This window comes from Cavia porcellus, unplaced genomic scaffold, assembly GCF_034190915.1.
Source record: "Cavia porcellus strain 051 isolate PalLab524CR breed Dunkin Hartley unplaced genomic scaffold, mCavPor4.1 scaffold_32, whole genome shotgun sequence".
Classification (NCBI taxonomy): domain Eukaryota; kingdom Metazoa; phylum Chordata; class Mammalia; order Rodentia; family Caviidae; genus Cavia; species Cavia porcellus.
In genome coordinates, this window is record NW_026947515.1 from 36,175,280 (window position 1) to 36,201,877 (window position 26,598).

Consider the following 26,598-nt stretch of genomic DNA (forward strand, 5'->3'; position numbering starts at 1 on the left):
AAACACACCCAAACCACTCTGCAATGTAAACACGTACTCTACTATAACAGAATATGGATTCATTTTGATTTTTCTCATAGAAGTAACCCAGTTAAGTGCAATGGCACATGAAAAACTAGATTTCCAAGTTTTGAATGAGTTGAAATCATGAGATCACTCATACATTTAGGATAAAGATAATAATGGTGGTGATGTGGGTCATGTGAGCTGAAGTCCCCATGACAATGAGATGGAGCCAGAATTGACCAGTACAGACACAGAGGATGCAAAATCCTTTGATTCAAATGATGAAAAAAAAAAACAGTAATATGAGTAGATATTTGACTAGTAGAAATGGTACAAAATGATCACACAGACAAATGGGCTGATCTAGAAGTAGATCCAAAAATTGAGTGAGGATCTTGGAGGGGTAAAACCTATTGGGTGGAATGCCAGCACTGCCCTTCAATGTTAGCAACTGTAACAGGTGAAATGCTACCAGATGTTGTGAAATACTCAAATGCTGAGACATGAGTAAAATGTTCTACAGGTACTCAATGGCCATACTCTAAAATGTGTTTATTATGACACCTCGTTAGCGGAACTGAAAGGATTCCCAGGTCTGCTGTACTTAGCAGGGCTTTCTCATGGTCATTACGGGAATGTAAAAGGGTTACGGAGAAATGATGGGTGTGGGCTTGAGGTTTGGAATAATAATCACACTGAGGACATCCAGTGTCCTTCAAAGTTGCCTGAGGTTTGGTAACAAAACCACCCACCAAGAAAGAAACAGAACTGATGACCTGGCTGCTCTCTGTTCATTATTGGAGAGATTTGTGGATAATTGTTAAGCAATTTGCCTGCCATTTGAATACACCACTACTGAGAACATCTTGTAGCATCTCAGGTTGCTGTAGCTTCAGGCAGTGTATTCCCAAAAACCCTTTAAAATTTGGCATAAAGTTTATACCCTTGTAGATTCAAAGACTTATTCTGCTTTCAATGTAGAAATTCATCTTGGAACTTAGCCACCAGGTCCTTATCCATATAGTAATAAACCAAAAGATGCTATGAGCAGACTTGTTTGTCCTGTATCCAAAAATTCCTAATCAGAATGTGACATTCAATAATTGGTTCACCAGTTTCCATCTGATGTTACATTTGCCAGCAGAGCACAAGTTGACCAGTGTAGGAACTGTACACAGGAACAAAGCAGAAATTCCAAATGAAATGTTGCAGTTTCAAAACAGAGTGTTGTATTGCACAATCTTTGGTTTTCAGAAAGATATAACTGTGATAGCTTGGACCCCGATATAAAATCCAAGGAAGCAAGATACTGAAATTTGGGGAGCAAAGGCTTTATTTAGGCCAGGCCTGGTGATGAGTCTCTGGGAGCCAATTTAGAGACTTCATGCCAGAGACTGAAGGAAGGGGATTTAAAAAGCAGGAGAGAGGCAGGAGGAAAAACAAAGAAACCTGCAGAACCATCAAGCTGTTGACTCAAGTCTGGAAACTGTAAAGCTGTCCACTTAGTTCTGACAACATCAGGGAGCCTTTGGCGCCTTTTGAGTTACTTCCGTCCTGCAGATAAGCATTATCTTGGAATAGCACATCTGCAATAACATTTGGAGAAGAAAGTAGAAAGTTAATTATCTCAGGACAGCTCGTTAACACTAACATGTGGGAAGGGGTCCAAAGTTACAAGAAGCTGAAACTTAAGTTTTTACAAGGATTTGGAACTTAACCCTTTTGGTGCATTAGGGTTAAGCCACAACATTTTATGACAGACTACCACCCGGTAGGGAAAGGGGGCAGGCAGTGCGGTATTACAGAACAGAAAATAAGGCAAGATTACATTCCTTGGGGAGAGCAAGGTCAGGTAAGGGTTGTGCTAACAAGCAAGTCTCCCTGCATACAAGCAAGTTACTTCAAACAAGTTTAAATCAGGGAAACATCCTGGTTTTCCTCAGCAGAGAATAGAGAAATCTAACAGTGATTAACAACCCCTGATAACTTATTTTAGCACCATATCTGTTGTTTGTAGAGGGCAACAGTGGTTAACATATCAATTAGGTGAGATTTTTCAATTTTTTACAGAGGAGAGCATTGATTAACATATCAATTAGGTCACGGGGCGGGGGGAGGAAAACATATATGATAAGGCCATGTTACAGGTAATTTGCTATAATACAAATATAACAAAGCTATTTTTCTTAGAGTACAACAATAACACTGGCCTTGTATGTGGCAAAGAAAAGCAAACTGGTACCGCTGATGTCAACACTGCACCGTGATGGATACATTGATAGAGAAGCCTCAACCAAACTGAAGCCTGAGATGGAAACTTTCTACAGCAAAACCAAAGGTGGAGTAGATGTTGGTGAGTGATGCAGCAACCAAAGTGCTTGTCGATGTCGCTCCCGGCCGGCAGGAAGGACACACGACAAAGTCTGGCAGTGGACAACCTTTTCTTTTATTTTCTCTCCGTACAGCCTGCCCTGGGATCGCTCCCAGCCGAAGCCTCCTCTGGTCCGCTCCCCGCGGCTCCTTCCGTGCTTCGCTCCGAAGCCTCTACCGGTCCGCTCTCCGCGGCTCCTTCCGGGCTTCTTCTGCTTCTTTTGCTTCTTCTTCTTTTCTTGGCGGGAGAGGCACTCACTTTTATAGGGTTCAGTTGTTACTAGGCAGACTATCTTACAGGGCGGGTTGTGAAGCAGGAGATCTTACAGGGCGGGTTGTTTACCAAGCAGGAAGCAGGAGATCTTACAGGGCGGGTTGTTTACCAAGCAGGAAGCAGGAGATAAGCGCCATCTTAGCACACTCGATGGGAGGGGTAATCTAGCTCAGGCTTTGCTCTTTCCTACAGGCCTCACGTCCACCAAGTAAGGCGACCGGGCTCGGGGCTGCGGCTCCCAACATCTCCCCCTTTTTTATTTTTTATGAATGTGCGCATCGTAGCCCTTCCTGGACTGGGTGCAGAGGCTTATGCCCTATGCGTAGGCCCACCGTAGGTCCTTGGCTTAGACCCTGGTCGGCCGTCCCATGGTCTGCCAAGGCCCTGAGGCCCTCGTCCTTTTTCTAGGGCCAGGCACAAACTGGACGGAACCTGGATGCACACAAGCTTGCACTCATTTCCTCTCCGTAAAGAAATCCCCTCGGAGAGAAATTTAGACCTGGGCAGCATCTAACAGTCCAGTGGCTTATGTGCAGGATGGGGTAGGGCCTGGCTTAGGTTGAGTCGCACCGGGGGAGTACGCTCTTACCTGTCATTGACTCTCCTACCCAGCTATGTCATAATTTTTTAGAGGAGGAGTGTGGGAAGCGCACCGCCCCTAGACTCGGTCGTAGGCTAGGCGAGCGAGCCATGCATATGCCTGAGGATCTTTTTGTCCATTTTGGGCTACCACTATTTCTATTCATCTTGTTGGTTGGTCTGTGATGGATCTCCGGTAGGGCAGGTCTGATCTTCAGTCGAGGGCTTTGTTGCCTGTGTCAGTCTCTCCGGTACCCACAGTGGTTCTCGTCCCGGTTCCTGTCTTGCAGCTCTGCGTTGGAGCGTTGTCCACTGCCACGTCTCGGGGGTGATCAGTCGCCGTATGGGCCACCAGATGTCGGTGTCACTTCCGGCCGGCAGGAAGGACACACGACAAAGTCTGGCAGTGGACAACCTTTTCTTTTATTTTCTCTCCGTACAGCCTGCCCTGGGATCGCTCCCAGCCGAAGCCTCCTCTGGTCCGCTCCCCGCGGCTCCTTCCGTGCTTCGCTCCGAAGCCTCTACCGGTCCGCTCTCCGCGGCTCCTTCCGGGCTTCTTCTGCTTCTTTTGCTTCTTCTTCTTTTCTTGGCGGGAGAGGCACTCACTTTTATAGGGTTCAGTTGTTACTAGGCAGACTATCTTACAGGGCGGGTTGTGAAGCAGGAGATCTTACAGGGCGGGTTGTTTACCAAGCAGGAAGCAGGAGATCTTACAGGGCGGGTTGTTTACCAAGCAGGAGATAAGCGCCATCTTAGCACACTCGATGGGAGGGGTAATCTAGCTCAGGCTTTGCTCTTTCCTACAGGCCTCATGTCCGCCAAGTAAGGCGACCGGGCTCGGGGCTGCGGCTCCCAACAAGTGCTGACCAGTGGTTGTGTTTTACCCAATCCTATATATGTGTGGCATAAATAGTTTGATACAAGGAAATAGTTTTTACAAAGAAAATAACAAGTGTAAGGTATCACAGAGAAATTTCCTTGGAACATTGGGACTGGAACTCATAAGAGATAATTTATGATGGGGAAAAACAAAGTGCTCTGACCTGGGATTATGCAAAATAAAATTTGGAGCACACTGGTGAGCCAACAGGTGAACAGGCAGGTGCAGCATGATAAAGACCTACTACAAGAACAGGAAACAAGATGTCAGCTGTGCCCTACAGGAAGGGACAGGAAAAAAAAAAAAGTATGTTCTGTCAGTGTATCCAATAGCTGTGTGTGGAGCACACACAGTTTTCACATGTGAGGACTGCCTTGAGGGTGACACTTAAAGCAAAGATAATTTCTGTGGTAGGCTTTTGTTTATATTTACACTGTAGTGCATGTAGGTTTTTATTTCTGATGTTATCTTTTAGGTTTTTTAAGCAAGTAAGCAGCCAAGATGAAAATGTTGTCTATTGTAAACACTTGCTATGTATTTGTTATTTTATTTAATGATATCTTATTTTCCTGCTCTGTGCACATTGGACACTGTAGCAGGAAGCTCCTGACAAAAACAGAAAGACAATAGAGCTGATAAGAATAGCCTGCCACACAGGATGGGAAGCTAAATCACGTGCTGTCAGTGTAAGTGGGATGTGTGCTCGGAACATGCAGTGTCATGTGTGAGGACTACTTTGATTGTGACAGTTGAAGCAAAGATTATTTTGTAGCATTCTATTGTTATTTTCATTGTAGTTCATATAGGAATTTATTTCTAATGTTGTCTTTTAGGTTTTACAGCAAGTACACAGTTAATGTGAAATAATATTTATCCTAAGTGCATGAAACATATTAGAAATTTGTTACTTTGTTTGATTGATATTTTATGCTCCTGTTAACTACATATTCTACAGTATAAATAAGAACCTTGTTACAAAACAGCAAGACCGTGGCTGGGGATTTAGCTCAGCGGCATAAGCACCTGCCTTGCAAGCAGGCAGTCATGAGTTTGAACCCCGGCACCGATAAAAAGAGGGAAAAAAAAAAAAAAAAACCCAGCAAGATGTCAAGTACGTCCTAGGAAAAGTCCAGGAAAGCAAAACATGTGTGTTGCCAATGTAAAAGATCTATATTACATGCAATGTGCTGTTATGTGTGAGGACTGTGTGATAACTGAAGTAAAGATTATTTTCTTTTTAGAGTTCTATTAGTATTTTCATTGTAGTTTATATAGGAATTTATTTTTGATCCTATTTTTTTAGACTTTGTACACCAAAAATGTTGATGTTGAAAAATTTGATGCTTTTTAATAAATATTTGATAAATATTAAAATTCGGTACTTTCTTTGGATAATTTTTCCTGTTACGTATTTGTTCTTTAATGCAATAAAACTCATAAAATTAAAATTAGACTGATTTTTTTTATTGGTACCAGGGATCGAACTCACGATTGCCTGCTTGCAAGGCAGGTGCTTATGCCGCTGAGCTAAACCCCCAGCCCCATAAAATTAAAATTAATAATTCATCCATAGAGCCAGGTGTGGTGGTGCATGCCTATAATCCAGCACTCAGGAGGCTGAGGCAGGAGAAACATGAGTTCAAAGCCAGCCTGAATTAACATAGCAAGACCCTGTCCCAAAAAAACAAGAAAAAAAAATGTCATCAATAGAAATATTCTAAAGAATAAATATGGGTATTATACACCCACAAGAATGCGCCTTTATGACAGAATTGGCATTGTGAACGGCCTTAGTCTTGGTTAAGGTGCTGTCTGCTGGGTTTCTCTATTATCGTTCCTTTTCTATACAGTACTTAGTCACTATCTCCATCCCACACTCAAGACTTAAGAAAGATTTTAAGAAAAGAGAAGTTTTTGAGGAAGAAAGAGGCGGCGTTTGGAGAGCGGATGGAGAAGGCGCCGCCGGCCGGCCGGGCGGCCTCGCTGCCCGCTGCTCGGTGCCCTGGTGCCCCGGACCGCGTGGCCGGGAGCCGACTCACGAGCCCGTGATCGCCCCGGAGGGCAGACTCTCCATCGCCAACTCTGCTCTCTCCCCGCACGGCGGCCCCCGTAGGAGCGGGAAGTGAAAAGGCCGGTCACTCGGTGATTTCAAACAAGTCGTTTTATTTCCTTTTGCGGGTTCCGCCCAGCATCCCCCCTCCGCCTCGGTGTTTTCCTTTCGACCGAGATCGGGTCTTCATCTCCGCCGGCGGGCCCCCCGCCCAGCCTTCTTTTCTCCTCGGCGCCGGCGGGCCGGGGCCGGAGGGGCGGCGGGGGTCGGGGCTGGGGGTGCCGGGCAGGGCGCAGGGCGGGCCCCGTTGCCCTGCGCGGGCTTGTAGACCAGGTGGAAGATGAAGGCGTTGCAGTACCTGCAGTCCCGGGTGTGGGCGTGGTCAGGGGCGGGGCCGAGGGCGGGGCGGGGCCGGGAGTCGAGGGCGGGGCCGAGCGCCCGGGGTGGGGCATAGCGATAAGGGGCGGGGTCAAAGGGCCAAGGGGGCGGAGCAGAGCCCCAAGGGCGGGGCTAGACTTAGGGCTTGGTGGGCGCGAGGGTCGCAGAGCCTTTTTAGGGGCCGTGCAAGGAGCTGGGGAGATTTCAGAATTAGATCTAAGGAAGGGAGTCTTGGGGTTTTCGCGACCAGCCAGGCTGGTGAATAGTGGGAACAGACCAGGACGTCTGTAGGGCTGGGGTGGGAGGGTCTTTTTAGGACCCGGGGAGTAAGAGCCGTCCCAGCTCAGGTGGGAGCAGGGAAGTTGGGGGCCCTTACCAGGGCATGCAGTTGTCAGCCGCTCTGAGACGAAAAGGCGAGCGGAAGGGGTTGGGCCGTGGAGTGCTGGTGCCTCCTCCTGTGGCCACCGCCATGGTCTGGTCGTCCATCACACAGCCGTACTCGCTGCTCTCCGTGAAGAAGGCTGGCACTCGGAGGGACTGGAGTGGGGCGCGGTCTCAGACACTCCCTGAGGGGTCCTGCCCTCAGATATGACCCCAGCCCCCCAGGGCAGCAGACAGGCTTGAAAACCGAGGTTCTGGGACGGGCTGGGATGCGGGAGGGCGTCGGGCATCAGGCAAAAGGGCTTGTGGGTGCTTCCTAGCTATGAGGCAGCGCACGGGGAAGAGACCAGTCATTCAGGTGAAGAAGCTACAATAGGCAGGAGGTGAGAGTCCCCCCACCTGTAAACGAGGCAGAGAGCTCAGCCACGTGTCCTTGAGTCCAAAGCCGGAGTTAAATCCTGTTCAGGAAGAGCAAGGAGATGCTGGCTCCCGGGTACTTTGTTCCCTCCCTTTCCCACACCACTCCCTTGAGCCTCAATCTCTTACCAATCACCAGGTCAGGCTTGGGTCCCTGGAGCAGGTGGTAGGGCCTAGCCAACACCTTGATCTGGAGGTCCCTGCGGCCCCCTTTCTCCTTAGTTCCAGAGTTGAGCCGAGCTGATACCCCACAACTAGGACGAACAGATACCTCAGGGCCATCCTACAGGGACAGGAATGTGGTGAGAAAGCCACCAGAAGTCAAGAGCACTGGAAGGTGCAGAAGGCAGGACAGAGTGGGGACAGGAAGCCAGAACCCCTCATGAGACCAGCCGGGGAGTGAGGGCCGGAGGGCAGCCCCGTCCATGCTTACCCTCTGCAGGGTAAAGTGCTGCTGGTCACTCTCAAGCGGCAGGTCATCACCCACAAACTGCAGCTCTAGGGCCACATGGGGGAGCAGGACCAGGAGCTCCTGAAGGTCAGGGAAAAGAGCAGGTCCCACCTGGGTCCCACCCTGTGTCCACCCTCACCCCATGCCCATTCTCCGGGTCTGGACTCACCCAAAACACCATGACAAGGTCAAACTCCTTCCCGGCCTCTACCACGTGGATCTTCAGGGACTGCTTGTTCTGGATGTTGAGCTCGGGGACTGGCAAGAAGCCGGGTCTTTAAGATTACGGTGCCCTTGCCCCACCCCCCCGCATCCCCCCGTTAAGCCCTATATTCCTTACAGGACTGGGGCACCAGGTGCGTGATGACGTAGTACACAGTCAGCGGGTAGGTGAGCAGCACAGCCAAGGGGGAGTCGAGGCTGAGGCCTCGCCAGGTGTAGTAATCCTGCCATGAGCCTGGTGAGAGTGGGTTACTGGGGAGCTCAGGCCCCAGGCCTGGACCCCACTCTATCTGGTCTAATGGCCTCCCCTTTTTCAGCCATTGAGGATTGTAGCCCTGCAGTCCCTGTCCTGACTCCTGTCTCCCTCAGGGTCCCTCCAGCTCACCAAAGGGGCCCCTGGGTGGGTCTGAGGGCACTGGAGGCATCAGGGCAGGACCATCCCCCTGGAGGAGTTGGTACGGATCTCCTGAGGGGTTGAAAGAGAGAAGGACTCCATGTTAGGAAACTCCCACCCAGCCGGCTTCTCTCTCCCTCCTGCAGGAGCTGTGTTTCCCGAGAGGGCTGGGAGTGCAGGAGAAGGCGTGGGGGCTTGCCTGTGACCAGCACTCCTGGATGGGAAGGTACAAGTGACTTCTTTGAGGAAATCTTGTAATGGCCTTGATGGTGTTTGCAGGGTTTGGCTTGTCTATGGAGGGGTCATCCGGGACATGGACAGCTTCCCCCCCCCATCCTTCCCTTCAGGCCAAAGGGTCCGTGTCTAAAAGAAAAGGCTTACATACCATTGAGAAGGCTGAGGGATGGCACGCTGCCCCGGGGGGTCCTGGGGGTGCCAGGCCCTGGAATCAGCATGCTAAGCTGGGTCCAGTAGCCACGAGTGAGGCCTCGAGAAGCCAGGAAGGCCTCCTTGTTAAAGGTTTCACTGGTCACTTCTGGAGAAGGAGGGGGGCATTGAGGGCTGTGTGGCTAGGCCAAAGATTTCCTTCCCTTAGCCTCCCCAAGGCCCTGTGACTACGCCTGGGTCTTGTCAGAGGAACTACCATTTTTGGGTGTCTACAGGCTCATATGACCATTGTAACAAGTTTACACTTGTTAGTGCCCCCAGCCACACTTCTTTAAACAGCTGAGGATCCAAGCAGTAAAATGATTGATATGTTAGAGAGCCAGGAAACATCTGAATCCCGAGCTCAAGTACCTAAGTGCTCTTAGCAATCCAGCTCTCTGAGTGGGGTGGAGATGGCATCAGTCTGAGGTGCTTGGGAGCCCAGGCCCCAGACACTTAGGGAAACCCAGGCACCCAGTCTTCCACTTCAGAGACCCTGTCTCCAGCCTCAGAGCTGGGTCTAATTTCCGTTCCAAACACCCAGGACAAAACCCTAATTCCGGGAATTGGAGTCTAATTCCAGACTCCTGCCCAGGACGTTGTTCCCAGGAACCCAAACCCCCGTCATTAAGACCCCCAGGGGCCCCTCACTCCGACCTGCTTTGTTCGGATACCTGCAGTGTAGGTAAAAGGCAGAGTTGCCAGTTCCCCTGCCCGCTCCATGAAAGCTGCAAGCTTTGGGCACCAAAATCGGTGGCTCACATCATCTGGGCATCGCCGCCAGTCGGTCCGGAGACAGGCCTCTCCACAGTACAGGACGGCACCGCACTGGGGGCTGGGGGCACGGAGTGTTAGCTCTGTGGGGCTGCTGGCTGTCCACCTGCCTCGCAGCTACCGTCTGTCTGTCGCTGGGCCTGTTTGTTTTACACTCTGGAACGGCTGTGATAGCTTGTGTGTTGCTTCTTCCCCAGTCATCTCACTCCCTTTGCCCCCCATCCTCTGTCTGCAGGGTCTCCCCCTGTCCTGGCTTGCCTTTGCTCTGTTTGCCTGACTATAGGGATCTTCCTGTGGCCACATCTTTGTGGAGTGCTTACCAGGGTGTCAGCTTCACTTCAAAGCTGTGCCTGTGACACACATGGCAGGTTCGAGCTCGAAGAGAGGCAAAAGTGAAGCCTGGCCGGGGACCCCATGTGCGCATTGGGGTCTTTGTTAACTTCACTTTCACTCTTGAAACCAGGCTCTCCAGCTCTCTGAATGGGGGTGCAGATGCATCGGTCTGAGGTGCTTGGGAGTCCAGGCCCCAGGTCTCCCCACCCTCTGACACCAGGATTTTTGTACCGATGCAGCTGGACATCTCCCACGGTGAGCTGTCGGGGCTTTCGGGGGTCCCCGGAGCCCATGGGGCAGGCCATGCTGTGGCAGAGGAGGATGTAGGCCCTCGGAGCCAGGCTCTTAGTTCCTGAGCCCAGGTCTGCACTTCCTGGGGCTCTGTCCATTAGTAGGTCAATGCCCAAGATGGTGCCATATTCATCTGTCACCAGCAGGAGGCAGGAAAGGTGCAAGGGGCCGGCTTCTGGTGGGGAGAGAGCGGAGGCTAAGGGATTGGAGCACCCAACTGGGGTGAGCTCCTACAGGTGACGGCAAGTGAGTAGAGGTCCAGGAGGAGGGGCGCCCCCGTGCGGCTGGGCGGTGCCACAGTCTGGTGCGCGAAGAGACGTAGATGAGATTTTAGGGTTTTAGATTTTTCCTGAGAGCGTGTAATAACCCAGACTTCTGGATTTTTCTTTCTTCCTCAACCTACCTTCTTCCTTCCTTCCTTTATTCCTTTCTTCTGTGGTACTGAAGACTGAATCCAGAGCCTTCACACTGAGCTACATTCCCAGTCGTTATTTATGTATTTATTCTTTTTTTTTTTCTGGTTTGGTTTGGTTTTGCTTTTGTTTTTTGAGACACGGTCTCACTTTGAAGTGCAGGCCGGTCTTGAACTCACTGTATAGCCCACATTGGTCTTGAGTGTGTAACAATCCTCCTCAGACTTCCCAGTGCTGGGATTACAATCATGCTTCACTCCATGGGACTATTTATTTACTGAGAGTCAGTAAGCTAATAAATTGCCCAGGGTGGCCCAAAACTGTGACTCTCTTGCCTTCGATTTCCAGAATGTTGGTAGTATAGGTGTATGCTACCATGCTTAGCTTTCTTTGAATGTTTAAACATTGACTCAACTAAAAAAACAATCACTGAACCAGATGTGGTGATGCATACCTGTAATACCAGCAGTCAGGAGGCTGAGTCAGTAGGATCACCTTGAATTTAAGGTCAGCCTGAGCTACATAGGAAGACCCTGTCTCAGATAACACACAGCCCTCCAGAATATCCCCCAACCCCAAAACAGTCGATGAAAACATCTTTTTGAGTCAGGCTGGCCTGAAATCTAGCAACCTGTGACTCTTGGGTGGGTTCTGAGTAGCCAGGGAGGCTTCAGGAAGGGAGGATGGCTGGGCTGGGGCACGGGCAGAGCCCACCGCGCATTCTCACCGCTCCTCCGCCCCTTCCTCTTCTCCAGCGCTGCCGCTGCCGTGTGGCTCTCCGCTCTGTTCTCCGGGCACACGTCCTCGCCACCTGCTTCTTGCTCGGTCTCCCCCGGCTCTAGTGGGGGCTTTGCATCCGGGGGTGATTCCCTGCTGGAAGGGGCTGGCTCCCCATCCTCCTGTGGCTCACCCTTCTCTGTCCTCGGTGGTGTCTCCCCTGCGTTCTCTCTTTCGTCTTCCTCCTCCTGCTCGCCTTCCTCCCCATCCTCCAAGCTGACAAAGCTGACATAGGGGCTCAGGTCCCGGAGGTGGAGCGGAGGCTCATCTCCCAGAAGCCTGGCGGCCCCCAGGCCGGACCCAGGCCCTGGCTCTGCCCCTTGCCCCAGGCTGACGCCCACACTATTGTTGGGCAGGACATGCAGCACCCACAGGGCTGGGTCTTGGGGCAGCCTTTTGATCTGAGCTTCCATCTGTCGCCAACGGCCCTCAAGGCTGGCCCCCACTGGCCCCCGCTCTGCCACAAACTTGTGGAACCAGCCAAAGAGGAGAGCGGCAAAATCAAGGAACTCGTCCCGGTATCCAGACACAAACTCCATGTCTTCAGGGGCGCAGGGTCGGGGCCCAGACTGAGCAGAGGAAGGGACACACAGTGAGGGGCAGGTGGTGGTGAGAAGGGTTAGGGCTGGGTCACTAAATAGGGAGGGTGTGGGTCACCTAGGTGGGCTACAGACGGGTACTGGAGGCTAAGAAGTGGGTTTTCAGAGCGGAACGTGGGAGATGGGGAGAACAGAGCTGGGTTGGAGAGTGAGCAATCAGGGTTGAAGAGAAGTATTCAGGGATGAAATGATAGATCTGGGCTCAAAACGTGTGGACCCAAGCCCCACAAAAGAAGGGTCTGACCTAAGGGTATTGCTGAAATAGGGTTGATCCTGGGGAGAAGGGGATGTGAAGTTTGGACCTGGGTCTGCGGGGTACGGGAAGAGGGAACAGGGGCTGGGGCATCCCTTAGCTTGGGCCTCTTTGGGGTGAACCGCAGGAGACCGCACCCCTCCCGGGCGCCGCGCTGCTCCGGTACCTGCAGCCGCCGCCACTTTCAAAGGTAAATACCTCGGGGGCGTCCGTGACGTCAGGGCCCCCCCGAGCCCGGCTCCCGACGGCCCCGCCCCGCGGAGGTGCGGCCACGGCCCGTGGGGGTTGGCCACGCCCCGCGGCGGGACGGGAGCCGGGCTGGGCGTGCATGGCCGGCGCGGGCTCCCCACCGCGGCCGTGTGACTGCGCCCCGCCGCCGTCGCGGAGCCGCGCGGGGAGCTCCGGGGGCGTCCGGCCGGCCCTGCCTCTCCCGGGCCGGTGGGCGGAGCGCGGCGTGGGCTGCACCCCAGCCGCCCGCCCCCCGCGCGTCCGCCCGCGCGTCTCGCCCCGACTCTTCCTCGCAGCCGGACTTTCCTTTCGGGTTGCGGGACATCCTCGGCCACTCCTCGCCGCGTCTCCGGCCAAGGAGCTCCGCCCGCGGGGCTCTGCCGGCCGCGGGAGGCGGCGCGGGCCGGCGGTTCGGTTCGGTTCCGATGGCGCGGGCGCGGGGCTGGGGGAAGGCGTCGCCGCGCGCCCGCCTCGCAGCGCCCCCCGCGGACCTCGACGGAAGCGGGAGCCCCTGAGGAGCCGCGCGCCCGGCCGGAGCCGGCTCGGGACCGGGCGAGGCGGCCCGGAGATGGGGCGCGGAGGGGCGCTCTGGCCCCGCGCCTGGCTGCTTCTGCTGGCGCTGCTGGCCCTGCCAGGTGGGACGGGGCGCAGGGGGCGCGCGGGGCGCGGGGGGCGTGGGGGGGCGCGCGGGGCGCGGGGGGGGGCGCTCGGGGCCGGGGGGCGCGGGGGGGCGCTCGGGGCCGGGGGGCGCAGGGGGCGCGCGGGGCCGGGGGGCGCGGGGGGCGTGGGGGGGGCGCTCGGGGCCGGGGGGCGCAGGGGGCGCGCGGGGCGCGGGGGGCGCGCGGGGCCGGGGGGCGCGGGGGGGCGCTCGGGTCCGGGGGGCGTGCGGGGGGGCACTCGGGGCCGGGGGGCGCGGGGGGCGCGCGGGCGAGAGCTGGCCGCCTGGGTCGGGGGCGGACACTGAGTCACTTGGGTCCAGGCTGGGGTGTGGACTGCGGGGTGATGTGGGGTTGGGCCGTGTGTGGGACCCCGGGACCCAGGAAAGGCGCTGCCCCGTGGGGGTGCCTTGGAGGGAAAGAAGCGCTGTGCTGACCGCGGCTGTCCGCTTCAGGGGACGGCAACGAGGGCAGCATCGCTGGAAGCTGTCACTGCGATAAAACAGTCTCTTCTGACCTCGTCACGGCCCAGCTCGTGACACACGTCCGAAAATACGTGAAAGGCTACCAACTGTGCGCACCGCTCACCTACAGGTAGTGTCCGGCTCCTTCCCGGGAGCGCCAGGCCTCCAGCTCCCCAAACTCGGGGGTGGGGTGGGGGTGCGGGCCTGGCGGCTGTCCGGGTTCTCGGACTCTCCTTTCTGTTTCACTTACCTGGGAGTTTCCCGGCTCCTCCGCACAAGACTTTCTCGGAGTGACTTCACCCTCTGGAGGAGGAAAGCTGGGCGCGGGAAGCTGGCCGAGGAGCTGAGACCTGCTTTTCCCTCTCTAGGTTCCAGCTTTATTCGCAGAGCGTGTGCGGGGGCAGCCGGGACCAGTGGGTCCTGGAGGTGGTGAGCTGCTTGGACCGCGGAGGTGAGAGCTTTTCTTTTTCTTCTCCTCGGCCCTCGCTCAAAGACGCGGTGGCCTCCACCTTACAGTTTCCTTTGCCTTTACCCTTGACACCCCGTGTTCCTAGAACCTTCTGATTACTTGTACTTAAGTCTCTAACAATTGTCGTGTACTCTCTACTTTCATGACTTATGTGGATTTATTCTGCCACACGTAACATTGTTTTCTTAATATTTTCAAGTCACTATATATATACATCAGTGTATCAGTAGTAGAGGTGCTTTGCACTGAGCCCCCCACTTCCCTTCACCGTATTGATTCCATGGAGCATTACCACATGCCAAACACTGTTGTATTGTAGTGACCTCTCTCCCTGCCACGGAGACAAGATCTCGCTTTGTAGGGCAGGCTAGCCTTGAATTTTATCCTCCTGCCTCAGCCTCCCAAATGCTGGGATTATAGGTGTGATCACTTGCAAATATTATACTGTATTTTTTTGTGGTTTTGGGGATTGAACCCTGTACCTTCACACTGAACTCCTCAGTGCCCCTCTGCCTTAATTGTTTTTTCTAAACTTGGAGTTAGGATCTAACTAAGGCACTGAATTGTTCAGGCTGGGCTAGAACTTACAATTCTCCTGCTATAGCCTCCCAGAGTGCTGGGATTACAGACATGTGCCGTCATCTCTGGATTAAAGTACACATGTTATGTAGAATATAATCTCTATTAGGTTTTTCTTGAAATCACATGAAGGCAATATTTTAATTTTCCAATATTTATGAAAATTTAGACATTATAAGAAAAATTGTACAATGAACAACTGTATTCTCCCACCTAGATTCTGTAATATTTGATTGCATCTCTAGCCTTCATCATTCCACTGTATTTTTGATATATTTCAATATAATTTGCAGACATTCTTATATTTCATCCTAAAACATTTCAGCATGGATGTTGAGTTCAGTATTTTTTCTTTTGAAGGAAAACCTACATACAATAAGTAAGTTTTAAATTTTCACAAGCTAGTTTTGCAAAATTATTTCCCACTTGCCTTAATAACATTTGTAAAGCCACAAATCTGATGAACAAGTTATTAAGATATATAAAGTATCCTTCAAAATCCTGCTTAAAATACAAAGTCTTTGATGTTCGCATGTAGTGTCCATGCCTTTCATGCTGCACTGACTGACCCATGCATGCTATTTCCTTTAACCCTCCCAGCCAGTCTTTTGCCCCTTGGTATTATGAGTATCCTCACTGGACAGAAAGAAATAAGCCCCAGGAGAGCCAAGGTCTCACAGTTACTGTGTAGCACAGCCGGTGTCCACCCCAAGCCCCTGACTCTCCAGGGCAGAACCTGGCTCTGCCCAGTGGCTGCCCCTGTGGTGCGCTCAGCTCCCTGTCTCCCCCGCTACTGCTGCCCCCTTTCCTGGCCTTCAGTGGTCCCCGTGATGTGTCCTCTGCTGGGGCTCAGAACACAGTACTCCAAAATATGGCACTGTAGCAATTAAGAAAACCCATGAAGCAAGGTGCCTTTGACTGTTCCCCGCCTTGCTGTGTGACAGTAGGCATTAAGGGGTCTGCCCTAGACTTGGAGATCAAGAAGAATCTGAATGGCAGGTCTCCCCATTCCCTTTCCCTGTTTATTACCCCTAGATTACTTTTTTTTTTTTTTTAAAGACAGGGTCTTGTTACGTAGTCCAGGCTAGCCTTGAACTTACTATTACTATGTAGCCCAGGCTGGATGGAACTCATGGCAATCCTCTGCTTCAATCTCTTTGAGTGCTGGGATTACAGGCATACATCATCATGCCCAGTTTAGATTATTACACCTTTTTTATCTAATCACATTTCTATACAGCTATCTATTCTTTGTTTTTTTTTTTTTGTTTTGTTTTGTTTTTTTTGTACCAGGGATTGAACTCATGACCTCCTGCTTGCAGGGCAGGCGCTTATACCACTGAGCTAAACCCCCAGCCCTTATTGTTTTTGAAACACAGTCATGCTATATAGTGCAGGCTGGCCTTGAACTCACTGTGTAGCCCAGGCTGGCCTCAAACTCACAGTTCAAGTGCTGCTGAATGCTGGGATTATAGGCAGACACATGCTGCAGTGCCTGATCTTTTTTTGAGAGAGAGAAAGATTTACTATGTCCTGGCTGGCCTCCAACTCCTGGCTTAGCCTCTCAAGTACTAGGATTCTAGGCATGTGCCTCATGCTTGGTTCTAAAGCTGTCCATTTTTCAGCAATTCTAAGCACAAAAATAGTTTTCTTTGGATCTTCTTTCTGAAGCCTACCATGTCTTGTGAAATTTTGATTAAATACATTTGTTATGCTTTTTTCTTTTTTATCAGTACTGGGGATCGAACTCACGACTGCTTGCAAGGCAGACACTTAAGCCGCTGAGCTAAATCCTCAGCCCCTGTTATGCTTTTTTCTTAACTTGTGTTTTGTTATATGGATGTCGGCCATGAACCTTGTGACAGATGAGGAAAAGATACCAGTTTTTCTCACTTAGATCTCTGTCTGCTTCTTTACCTATTCCAATAGTCCTAGTTCCTTGCTTTATCTTCTCCAGAGTGTGGACATGCTTATCGGAAGAATCCGGTCCATCAGAAGATTTTTGCTTCCCCTGGCACTCCGATTCCTAGGCCCACAGAGGGGCACTCTCCAGAAAGCAGCACTCCTGCCCAGAAGTACCCGCCATCTGCCTTGCAGTCCATAACAAAGCCTACCCTTCTTCCAGGAACACACTCCTTGGATACAAGGCTCACTCACCTCAGTGAAACCAGCACTCCCATGGTGGGCTATGGTCTGGAGGCGGGGCATAGGGCTATGGAAAACCAGCAAGGTGCTATTGGGAGTGCATCAGCAGTGGTGTCAGTGGTGCTAGGGGCGACAGTGGTCATTGCCATTGGAGTCTTCTTCTGCATACGCCGCCAAAGGAGGACGCGACAACTGCAGCAGTACACTCCAGGTGTCATAGCTTGAGCCTAGATGTACCTCCAAAGCCTCATGTAGTCTTAACTAGGGCTCTTGGAGGTGGCTGGAGCTAGGATGTGTGATGCTAGGATCCCAGGTGTGAGTGACACCTGTGCTAATGGTGAGTGGCCAGGATAGGGTCTAAGGGACAGAAAGAGGGTTGCTGTAGTCACTGCTTGTCACTTGCTGCTTGCTGTTTCACGATTGCTGCCGTCATGTGAGCTGAAATAAAGTTTTCCTACTTTACCTTTAAGTGCTGGGTATTTTGTCTCAGCAATGAGAAAAGTAACTAAGACACTAGGTAATCCCTTGTCCAGGGACTCAGTAGCTTCCTTGAAGGGATATTACTGACTGCCCTCTTAGTCTCCTCTTTTAAAAACATGCAATACTGTCAGGTGTGGTGGTTTACACCTGTAATCCCAACACTTGGGAGGCTGAGGCAGGAGGATCACTACACCAGCTCACCTTCCCAGGCCCACACTCCAGAGCTGGGCTTCCCCACCCTCCTGAGTAGTTGCTGAGCTGATGTACAGGCTGGACTTATTTCCTCAATTCCTTGCATCACTCATATATGCAAGGCCTGATTTTTAAAAATTGTTATTGCTTTTATTAAAAATCTTAGTTTATGTTTTGGCTCTTTCAATAAGGAAGAATGTTTTTTTTTTTTTTTTTTTTTTTTTTTTGAGAGGGGTCTCACTATGCAGTCCAGGCTGGCCTTGAGCTCACTTTGTAGCCCAGGCTGGTCTTGAACTCACAACAATCCTCCCACCTCAGCTTCCTGAGTGCTGGGATTACAGTCATGAGCCACCACACCCGATAGAAGAATGTATGTTTATTGGAAAAAGTTTTCGGAAGGGCCAAGAAAGGACAGGGTACGTGTTAGGAGTGATGATGGTCATGGGTCGGGTAACTGGGTGTCCAGTGCTTGTCTGCGCTTGTGAAGTGTGCACCACCAGCACCCTGCTGAAGGAGCCAGGGCTCGGGGGGGGGGGGGGGGGACAGGCTCCGATTTGTTTCTCCATTGTCATCTTTGCCCCTTTGTTCAAGTTGACTCTGAACAGCAGGGCACGTATGTGTCAGTCCACACACCCCACTCTACAGGTCTCTAGATTCTATCCCAGCTGTGGGTCATGATCTCCCACCAATCTCTGGGTCCACTGCTGTGGCTTAGCTCCCCAGCATCTGCTCGCAGGTTCGGGCAACGTCGCTGAGCTTGAGGCGGGCATAGTCCACTCGCTTCAGAGCCATCTGACAGTCCTTCCGTGAAGAGTAGCTGGAGCCCTCATGCGGCTGCCCTGTGGCCACCTACAGGACAGTGAGACTGATGAATGGAGCACTATCTCCCGTGTCCACCCCCCAACTAGCATCAGGTCTCTTGTGTCATTTCTCCCCTCAGGTCGATCTGTTAAGCTGCCCAGAAGCTCTGTGACCTCAAGCAAATCACTTAACTTTTGTTAACTTCATCTGTGAAATGGAGGTGACCATAACTACTTCCCTGAGTTGTAGGATTAGACTGGGTAATACGGAGTGCAAAGCACACAGTCAACTATGGTGAACAGTGGTAGCCATCCTAATTAAGGCCTTGGGGGCCTTTTTGATCCTTCTCCTTTTTCCAGACCGAAGCATCTGAGGCCTCCTGCCTAGAGGTCAGTCCAAGTTTGTGGCTTTAGTATTGCTTACATGCCAACCCTCAGGCACTTCCCCACCCTGTGCCTCGGGTCTAGCACGAGGTGGCTAGGAATGTTTTTCCTTTTAGCCCTGGAAGGAAAGGGTCCATGTGGTGGAGGTGGTGGCAAGCTGCAAAGCTTGATCTGATTTTGTTCAGTAAATGCTTCGCGGGGTGCGCGTTACCCCTAATGCTAAGGCCGAGACCGAGATGGGCCTGCAGCGTCTCCGGACACACTGACCTGAGTGAGGTAACGGATCTGAGCCGACAGCTCCGCCTCCACGTGCTGCACTGAGGCGGTGAAGGCCGCCGCCTGCCGGTCTAGGAGTCGCTCGTTGGTTTTTTCCTTGGACAGCTCCAGGATCACAGTCCCTGCGGGGGACGAGAGGGGCGGGGTTACCCAGAGACTGACAGTCGTGCCCTGGCCCGAGGCCCGCCGCTCCCTGCCCGTCTTTTGCTGCACATGCGCTTCACATCCCACCCGACCGTGCGCCGCGTCTCGGCTCGACTCGCTTTCGCTCCATGTAGCCGGCTCGCCGCGCCCCGAACCTGCATTCTGGAGGATGGCGCCGATTTCCCTTTCGATGTCTTCTAGGGCGCGTAGTCGCTCATTCGCCAGGCTGTAGGTGGCCATTGTGCCTCTGAGAAACTTAAGAGATATTCTTCTGATGAGCGCGACTTGTGTCTCGGAAAGTTGTCACTTTGCGCCTGCGTAAAAGGTACACTACAACTCCCAGAATGCTCAGCACGGCCTCGCCCTTTTTGGTCCCCTTGGAGAACTACAACTCCCAAGGAGTCGTGCGCCTGGCCTCTGCGCCGCCACCACGCGACTGCTTTGGGTAAGAAGGCGATATTGTCCTAGCTCCTGGCCTGAAGCTGTTCAGATTCACCTTGTAGACACTGTCTTGTGTATTTCATTTATTCAAGAAGAATTTAATAAGCGGGACGGTGGTGGTAGTCCTAGGGTATTCATCCAGCCGGGTAGCCACGGCCCTTGGTCTAACAGCCTTGCCCGAGGAAAGCTTGGCGGGGTGAGTGTTAATGTTACTCTCCTAGGGTCTCCCAGACCTTGAGCCTAGCTGGCCTCCAGACTGTCGGTGTGTTCTCGGACGCTGGCTCCTCCCAGCCTTTCCCCCTTTCCTTTAGGTGCTGGGTCCGAGGATATAAAGGTGAATGAGATGGGGACTTACGTGACCGTGGGAGAGATGTTTTGTCACAGATATGGCAAGGGCCGCTGAGAAAAGGTTTTTGGAGGAAGGGCTTATGGAACAGGCTCCAAAAGGGCTAACTTGAGGAATGAGAGGTTGGGGTGGAAACCAGAAACAGCAATACGCAAGAACATATTGCTGTGAGGGGGCCTGGCCCACGCGGAGTCCAGCAGGGTTCAGTGTGTGTGGAGTGAATGGGGTGTGGTGGTTGTGAGGTGTGACAGCGGTGAAATTGGAGGGGAGCTGGATCAGGAAAAAGCTTTGGACTTTGTACTGAAGACCTTTTGGGACCTTTGATGAATTTTCAGCAGCTGTGTTACAGCTAGATTACTTTAGTTTGAAAAATCATTGCCCCCGCCCCAGTATGGGAGCCTAGGGCCTTTGCACTGAGCTACATCACTAGTTTTAATTTTAATTTTTTATTTTGAGAGCTTGGCATGGTGGTGCACTCCTGTAACCCCAGCACTTAGTAGGCTGAGGCAGGAGGATGGCCATGAGTTCTAGGCCAGCTTGGACTTCATACTGAGTTGAAGGCCAGCCTGAACTACATAGGAGACCCTGTCTCAAAACAAAAGAAACAAAACAAAAAAAGTTATTTTGAGACAGGATCTCACTAGGTTGGTAAATTATCTAGGCTGGTCGCAAACCTCAGTTCTTTCTGCCTCAGCTTCCCAAATTGCTGGGCTTACAGGTGTGTAGCACCATGCCTAGCTGGAGAGATTGCTCTTGACAGTTTATAAGGAAACATCAAGAATGAAACCAGAGCCCAAGGCTGCAATCCCAGCTGCTTGGTAGGCTGAGGCAAGAGGATCACAATTGAGAGTCCAGTGTAGGCAAAATAAAAAATGAAACAAAGGAGTGTGGCTTAGTGATAAGAATGCTTGCTAGCATAGGTGAGGGCCTGGATTCAGTTCCTAGAACTGAAAAAGAAAATACTTAAGAGTGAGGAGTTAATACAAAGACTTCAGGTAGTCATTTGAGACAAGAGGCTAAATAGTAACTGAAGGAAGCTCAGAAAGCATTAGAGGTGTCACACACAACGTGAGTGAAAGAAATACTAAAATTACAAGGGTTATTTAAAGGAGTGAGACTGCCAGATCTCCTTGACTTCATATGTCTTGGCACCTGTTCTCTCTCCAATCTTTAGAGTTCTGGGAGTTTCTTTGTTGGAGAGGGAAAATAGTTTTTAGCTTGCAGGACACCTGGGCACAGTTGAACAAAAGACTACAGGGTGTGGTGGCGCATCTCTGTTACCCAGCACTCAAGAGGCTGAGGCAGGAGGATGGCCACAAGCTAGAGGCCAGCCTGGGCTACACAGTGAGGTCGAGGCCCACTTGGACTATATAGGGAGAACCTGATTCAAAAAACAGAAAACAAAAGAAGTACTGGATTGAAAACAGGTTAAGTGAAGGTTTATAAACTGAATACTGGTTTCTGCAACCCTGGCAAGTAGGCTTGTTCTTTCCAGGTGAGAGCCTGCCAGACCCTTCTCTGGAAAGTTTGCTTAGAGAAAAGACCTAACTAACATCCTGCACTTTCTACCAAAGCATGTAGCTAGGTCCCCCCATAGTGAAACTGGTAGTGGGTAAGTCTAATCTGTGTTCGTGGAACTTCTAGTCAGCTTCTTAGCACCTCTTTTTCTTTTGGTGATGGTGCTGGGGCTGGAATCCCGTAGTGCTATACCACTGAGCTACCTCACTTAAGTATGAACAGACAACAAAGGATTTCTAAGTTTTTGAAGAAACTTTCTAACATGAAAGCTAGAGACTAAAATACATGGGTGGGGAGAAAAACTTTTGGAATGCTTAGAGAAAACATTCTATAAAAAAAGATTCTTAGCGGTGTCTTCTCACTCCACGCTGCTGGACTGCAGAGCATGGTTTGAGAACAAGACCCTAAAGGGTGGCCTTGGTCGCTGGGTGATTTGTGGAGCAGTGGACAACCCACACTGGACTATTTACAAGAAAAAGTTAAGTTGACTGAGAAAAATGGGATCACTGCATTTTTAGCCTTCAACAAAGCTGGAGTATGAAATTCTGAACTGGAAAGCATCTCCCTGAGAATATGAACCCCATCTTCTAGTGTGGAGAGCAGACAAAGGTCCTTGGAACTGAGGAGGCTGAGGCAACAGGATTGCTTAAATTCAGGAGTTTGGGACTAGTCTGGGCAACATAGCAAGACCCCACCTTTTCTTAAAAAAAAAGTCTTGAGTGTCAGCTAGGATTACGTATCTCTACAGTATCTGTTCTTATCAGTTTAATATCTGATATGTTCTCTGTTCCAGAACAATATATTAAATGGGTTTTTGGAAATGGGAGACGGAGCAGGAGCTTGTCCTGTCTGCACATTGATCTGGGATTGCAGTAACTTCAGGAATGGTGTATCTCCTTGGGGAAAAAGATAAAGAAAGCGTACTTGAAAAATCGTACCATGGGAGAAGGAATGGAAAATCTACTGTGGATTGAAACAGAAATTGAGAAACTCCTCTAGCAGATGAAAAGACATACAAGAAAGAAAATGAGTCCAGGGCAGCTTAAATTCTAGGAGAGATCACAGAAAATATGAAGAGGGAAAAAGGGACTTGTGCTTCCAGATTAAAGGGCCCATTAAATGCCCAGAAAAATAGAGCTGTCCATTAGAACACTAGGCTCAGGGAAAAATGTCTTAGAAACTTCCAGAGAGAGAGAGAGAGCAGATCTCATACAATGGAAGTGATGGTGGGCTTTGTAAAGTAGCTCTCCACACTAGAAGATGGGGTTCATATTCTCAGGGAGATGCTTTCCAGTTCAGAATTTCATACTCCAGCTTTGTTGAAGGCTAAAAATGCAGTGATCCCATTTTTCTCAGTCAACTTAACTTTTTCTTGTAAATAGTCCAGTGTGGGTTGTCCACTGCTCCACAAATCACCCAGCGACCAAGGCCACCCTTTAGGGTCTTGTTCTCAAACCATGCTCTGCAGTCCAGCAGCGTGGAGTGAGAAGACACCGCTAAGAAACGCAGAATTGCCCTCCCTCTGCTGACCTGCTGCCTGCGGCATCAGGGTTGATGTTTTCAGATTCTCCAGATGATTTAGACATGCAGGTCATTTGAGAAGCTGCTGTCAGGTGTCCTCTGCATTGTCAGAGCTGAGGGACTTCCATCCCGGGGTTGCAGCTGACAGGAGGAGGAGCAAGACGTGGAGGAGCAACTTGTCGTGGGGCTCTGCCTAGGAAGTAGCCTGGACCTTTTTACAAAAGCACATTCCGTTGGAGGAAACTTGGTCTTATGGTCTCATCTATTCTGGGGCTCTGGGCCAACTACACACCATGGAAGAGTATATATTTTTAGGAGATAATGTGTCAAGAAGCTCATAAAGCCAAACTCTGGATTATAGAGGAAGAATAAAGATATTTTGATATGTACAAGCTCTCAAGATTTGTCTTCTATGAATTCCATTTCTCAGGAAGGTATTAGACCAGAAGAGGAAGGTATTGTGTCCAGGAACTTAGACCTTAACCCACTGAAAGGTAACTGGTGTGGCTAAAGGAATTTTAGGGTGGCAGGTGCAAAGAACATTCGGTTCATTAGAAGGATCTGGACAGGTTTCTTCAGTGATGGGAAAGAGATGACCGAAATGCTTGGGATGATATGTAGACATTTGGAAGAGTGTAGGTTTGAATCCGGGATAACTTTAGAGACTAAAACATTTTTTAAGTTGCAGTTATTCAGGAAAAGCTAAGTTGACTAAGATGAGAAAGGTAATCATAATACAGCACACAAAGCAACTAGAAACATGCTTTGCATAGGCATAATTAAGTACTCAATGTTGCTGTAACCGCAACTGATACAGTTCTCTTGGGAGAACAGAGGGTGGGGGAAAATGGGAAGTGTCACGTGGTGATCAGAGGGTGAAAGGGGCCTTGATCTTCGCCTTCTTGCTGGGAGGCCAGCTGATGATATTTAAAACAAAAATCAAGGAGCAAAATAAGCGTGCTTAGAGATGTGGAAGGAAGTGCCAACAAAAACATCCAAGGAGGTAAAAGTAATTTCTCAGAGGAGAAAGAGATCAGGGAAGGAAGGCCCTATTTTTATGGTAATAGGTCCTGTACTACTGACTCCGTAAATACGCATTACTTTGAAAGTAAAAAGTGAAAATAGTGAAAATCGAGACAGGACATAAGTGGAGATGTACTTCACTGAGAGAGGGACCTAAAAGTGGAGCAGGGTTATCCCCTTTGTTTTTTCCTGCCTCTTTTTTCTTAGAAGACACTTGTGTGAGTTTATTTACGTGGAGGAAGGCCCAGTGGAGAGCCAGGTTGCAGAGAAGGTGGGGTGTGATGAATCACAGTCTCGGGGGAGGTGGAGGGGAGTACCGGAAGCCCAGGTGGAGAGGTTAGCTTTGGCCTGGAGAAGCATGTTAGCCTGAGGATGGAGGAGGATTGGTGTAGATGTCAGTGTTTGTCAGGAGGAGGTGAGAAGCTGACACTTCGCCCCTCAGTCCCTAAGCTCTGTGAAAAGCTGAAGTCACTGTATGAGGAACGTGCACAATTAGTAGGATGGGAGCAGGACAGGGAGGGGACCAGAGACATGAACGGGGGCAAAAACCTGCAGGTGTGGAGGGCATGACTTAATTGGTTTGGATGGTTTGGGTTTTTTGAGACAATGTGTGGAGACCTGGCTGGCCTTGAACTCACTGTGTAGCTCAGGCTGACCTGCAACTCACGGTGATTGTACGGCGGCCTCGGCCTCCCGAGTGCTGAGATTCACAGGTATGCACCGCCACGCCCAGCCCGCCCCGATTTAGTTTGGAGACCATACATTTTCAGTGGCTCCGAGTCCATACCTAAGGCACCTAGGATGTGTTCAAACATACGAGTTGAATAAACAAGTAAATGTGGTCGTGTGCTTTTTTGCTTCACAGTGTGCCCCGGCCTCTGTGGGAGCAGAGGAGTGAGGTACAGTTGTGCCCCAGATTCAAGGGTGGGGCTGGAGGGCAGGTATTGTGAAAGGAGGAATGAGTGTGCTTCTGAGATCCTGAGTGCAGACGCGGGAGAAGGAAGTGTCAGTGTGAGGAAGCGGGCGAGAACTCGCTCTGTGATAAAACACTGCGAGGTCGGAAAGGCTGGCCTCAAGAGTTAAAAGTGCATGCTTCATCAAAGACGCTAGGACTGTACCCCACACACGGTGTGCAGTCAGCCAGTATTGTAATCCTGCTCCCAGGTTCCCCACAGTCCAGAAAGTTAGATTTGTAATCCCGTTGAGACGTATTGGAATCCCAGCAAGTCAATTGCAATCTACCACCTCCAATGTCCCAAATTAAAGGCAGCTGAGGCGTCCTAACTCCAGTCCCCATGGGGGTGTGCGGGCACAGGCCTTGACCCTAGGCCTCTCCCTGGATTTATTATCTGGGGACGAAGTGGGTGGCTCAGGGGTGAGTGACAGGGAGGATGGCGGGATTCCTGAGTAATGTGAGCTGGTGGCCGGGAGGGAGAAGGGCACCTCTGTAAACTGCAGAGATAAAGACATGCAGGAGGATCAATTCACATAACCCTAATTAAGGTAGCGACTGGGTTGTTTTGGGAGGCTGTGGCTTCAGTTTCTGATATGCAGACTCTTGTGCCCTGGGGACGCAGCCTCTTTACCTTGAGGCTCCCACCCGGGTGACATTCCTGGAGCTGATGGCTCTAACATCCCGCTGTGTTCCTATTCTTTACAAGGAGAACACTATGGAGGATACAGGACTGTCTGTTGACTTTAGAGATTACATACCAGCACCTTGTTTGCAATGCTTAGAGTCAATTGAAGAGAGGAGGAAATACCACAGCCCGCTCTGTACATAGCAGGATAAGGAAATGTCTCCAAATAGTCAGAGCTGCAGTAACTGCTTTGCATTCAGGGGAGTCACTGGGGTTGTCTCCCACAAACTAGAAACAAGATGCTTTGGAACTTGATAAAGATGATGGTTCTGGGGCTGGGGATTTAGCTCAGCGGCATAAGCGCCTGCCTTGCAAGCAGGCAGTCGTGAGTTCGATTCCCGGTACCGATAAAAATGAAAAAGAAAAAAAAAAAAAAGATGATGGTTCTGCTACACTGTAAGTGTATTAAGTGATTTTTTTTTTTGTCTTTTTCCTTTTTATCGATACCGGGGATCGAACTCACGACTGCCTGCTTGCAAGGCAGGTGCTTATGCTGCTGAGCTAAATCCCCAGCCCCTAAGTGATGTTTTTGTGTGCTTGCCTGTGGGCACCGGGAATTGAACTCAGGACCTCGTGCTTGCCATGCAGGTGCTGCCCCACTGAGCTGTGTCTCCAGCTCCCTATTAAATGCTGTTGAATTGTGTACTTTAAAATAACTTGTACTAACAAATATAAAAATATGACGACCGGGGAAGAATGCTGATTTTCACAGTGTACCATAGTGGGCTAATCTCATACATGAGGAGCCCTCACGGGTCCGTTGAGCCAGGGGTGGTGATGCATGCCTGCTTCCCAGAACGCTGAGAGGCGGAGGTAGCAGGATTGCAGGTTTGAGGCCAGCCTGGTCAGTGTATTGACCTCGCATGACCCTGTTTCAAAAATAAGTGCGTGCTGGGGATACAGCTCAGTGTGAAGGCCCCGAGTTCAATCCCCAGTAACACAAAGTTAACAAAAATTATACTGAAGTCATATAAATATGGTGTAGTCTCTCTTATGTGAGAAATCCAGTGTACCAATAAAAAGC

General features: G+C 50.8%; 3 protein-coding genes and 1 pseudogene across 3 annotated transcripts; 2 read left to right on the forward strand and 2 right to left on the reverse strand.

Annotated features, from left to right (window-relative positions):
• Positions 1–6,255: 6,255 nt before the first annotated feature.
• On the reverse strand, positions 6,256–12,490 carry Zmynd15 (zinc finger MYND-type containing 15). Its single transcript, XM_063242610.1, has 14 exons — positions 12,435–12,490; positions 11,367–11,985; positions 10,167–10,401; positions 9,923–10,078; positions 9,503–9,663; positions 8,788–8,937; positions 8,394–8,474; positions 8,127–8,243; positions 7,956–8,044; positions 7,769–7,867; positions 7,465–7,618; positions 7,318–7,376; positions 6,914–7,074; positions 6,256–6,517 (listed from the first exon to the last, which is right to left on the reverse strand). The coding sequence occupies exons 2-14, from the start codon at positions 11,953–11,955 to the stop codon at positions 6,346–6,348; spliced, it is 2,223 nt and encodes a 740-aa protein (XP_063098680.1). The 5' UTR covers positions 11,956–11,985; positions 12,435–12,490; the 3' UTR covers positions 6,256–6,345.
• Positions 12,491–12,596: 106 nt separating this feature from the next.
• Cxcl16 (C-X-C motif chemokine ligand 16) lies at positions 12,597–17,271 on the forward strand. The gene is made up of 4 exons (XM_063242611.1): positions 12,597–13,131; positions 13,608–13,746; positions 13,985–14,067; positions 16,622–17,271. Exons 1-4 carry the CDS (start codon positions 12,597–12,599, stop codon positions 17,032–17,034), a joined length of 1,170 nt encoding a protein of 389 aa, XP_063098681.1. The 3' UTR covers positions 17,035–17,271.
• A 571-nt stretch (positions 17,272–17,842) lies between these two features.
• Positions 17,843–19,433, reverse strand: Med11 (mediator complex subunit 11). Its single transcript, XM_003466278.5, has 3 exons — positions 19,241–19,433; positions 18,933–19,063; positions 17,843–18,330 (listed from the first exon to the last, which is right to left on the reverse strand). Exons 1-3 carry the CDS (start codon positions 19,323–19,325, stop codon positions 18,193–18,195), a joined length of 354 nt encoding a protein of 117 aa, XP_003466326.1. The 5' UTR covers positions 19,326–19,433; the 3' UTR covers positions 17,843–18,192.
• A 2,650-nt stretch (positions 19,434–22,083) lies between these two features.
• Positions 22,084–22,288, forward strand: LOC134474508 (U2 spliceosomal RNA; annotated as a pseudogene).
• The last annotated feature ends 4,310 nt before the right edge of the window (positions 22,289–26,598 follow it).

Coding starts and splice junctions, on each gene's coding strand:
- Zmynd15 (XM_063242610.1), bottom strand. CDS start 11,955: ATGGAGTTTGTGTCTGGATACCGGGACGAGTTCCTTGATTTTGCCGCT. Junction 10,402..11,366: donor GAGGAAGGGGCGGAGGAGCG/GTGAGAATGCGC, acceptor TCTCCCCACCAG/AAGCCGGCCCCTTGCACCTT. Junction 8,475..8,787: donor ATCCCTCAGCCTTCTCAATG/GTATGTAAGCCT, acceptor TCAACCCCTCAG/GAGATCCGTACCAACTCCTC.
- Cxcl16 (XM_063242611.1), top strand. CDS start 12,597: ATGGCCGGCGCGGGCTCCCCACCGCGGCCGTGTGACTGCGCCCCGCCG. Junction 13,747..13,984: donor TGCGCACCGCTCACCTACAG/GTAGTGTCCGGC, acceptor TTCCCTCTCTAG/GTTCCAGCTTTATTCGCAGA. Junction 14,068..16,621: donor GAGCTGCTTGGACCGCGGAG/GTGAGAGCTTTT, acceptor TATCTTCTCCAG/AGTGTGGACATGCTTATCGG.
- Med11 (XM_003466278.5), bottom strand. CDS start 19,325: ATGGCCACCTACAGCCTGGCGAATGAGCGACTACGCGCCCTAGAAGAC. Junction 19,064..19,240: donor CGCCATCCTCCAGAATGCAG/GTTCGGGGCGCG, acceptor CGTCCCCCGCAG/GGACTGTGATCCTGGAGCTG. Junction 18,331..18,932: donor AGATCCGTTACCTCACTCAG/GTCAGTGTGTCC, acceptor ACTGTCCTGTAG/GTGGCCACAGGGCAGCCGCA.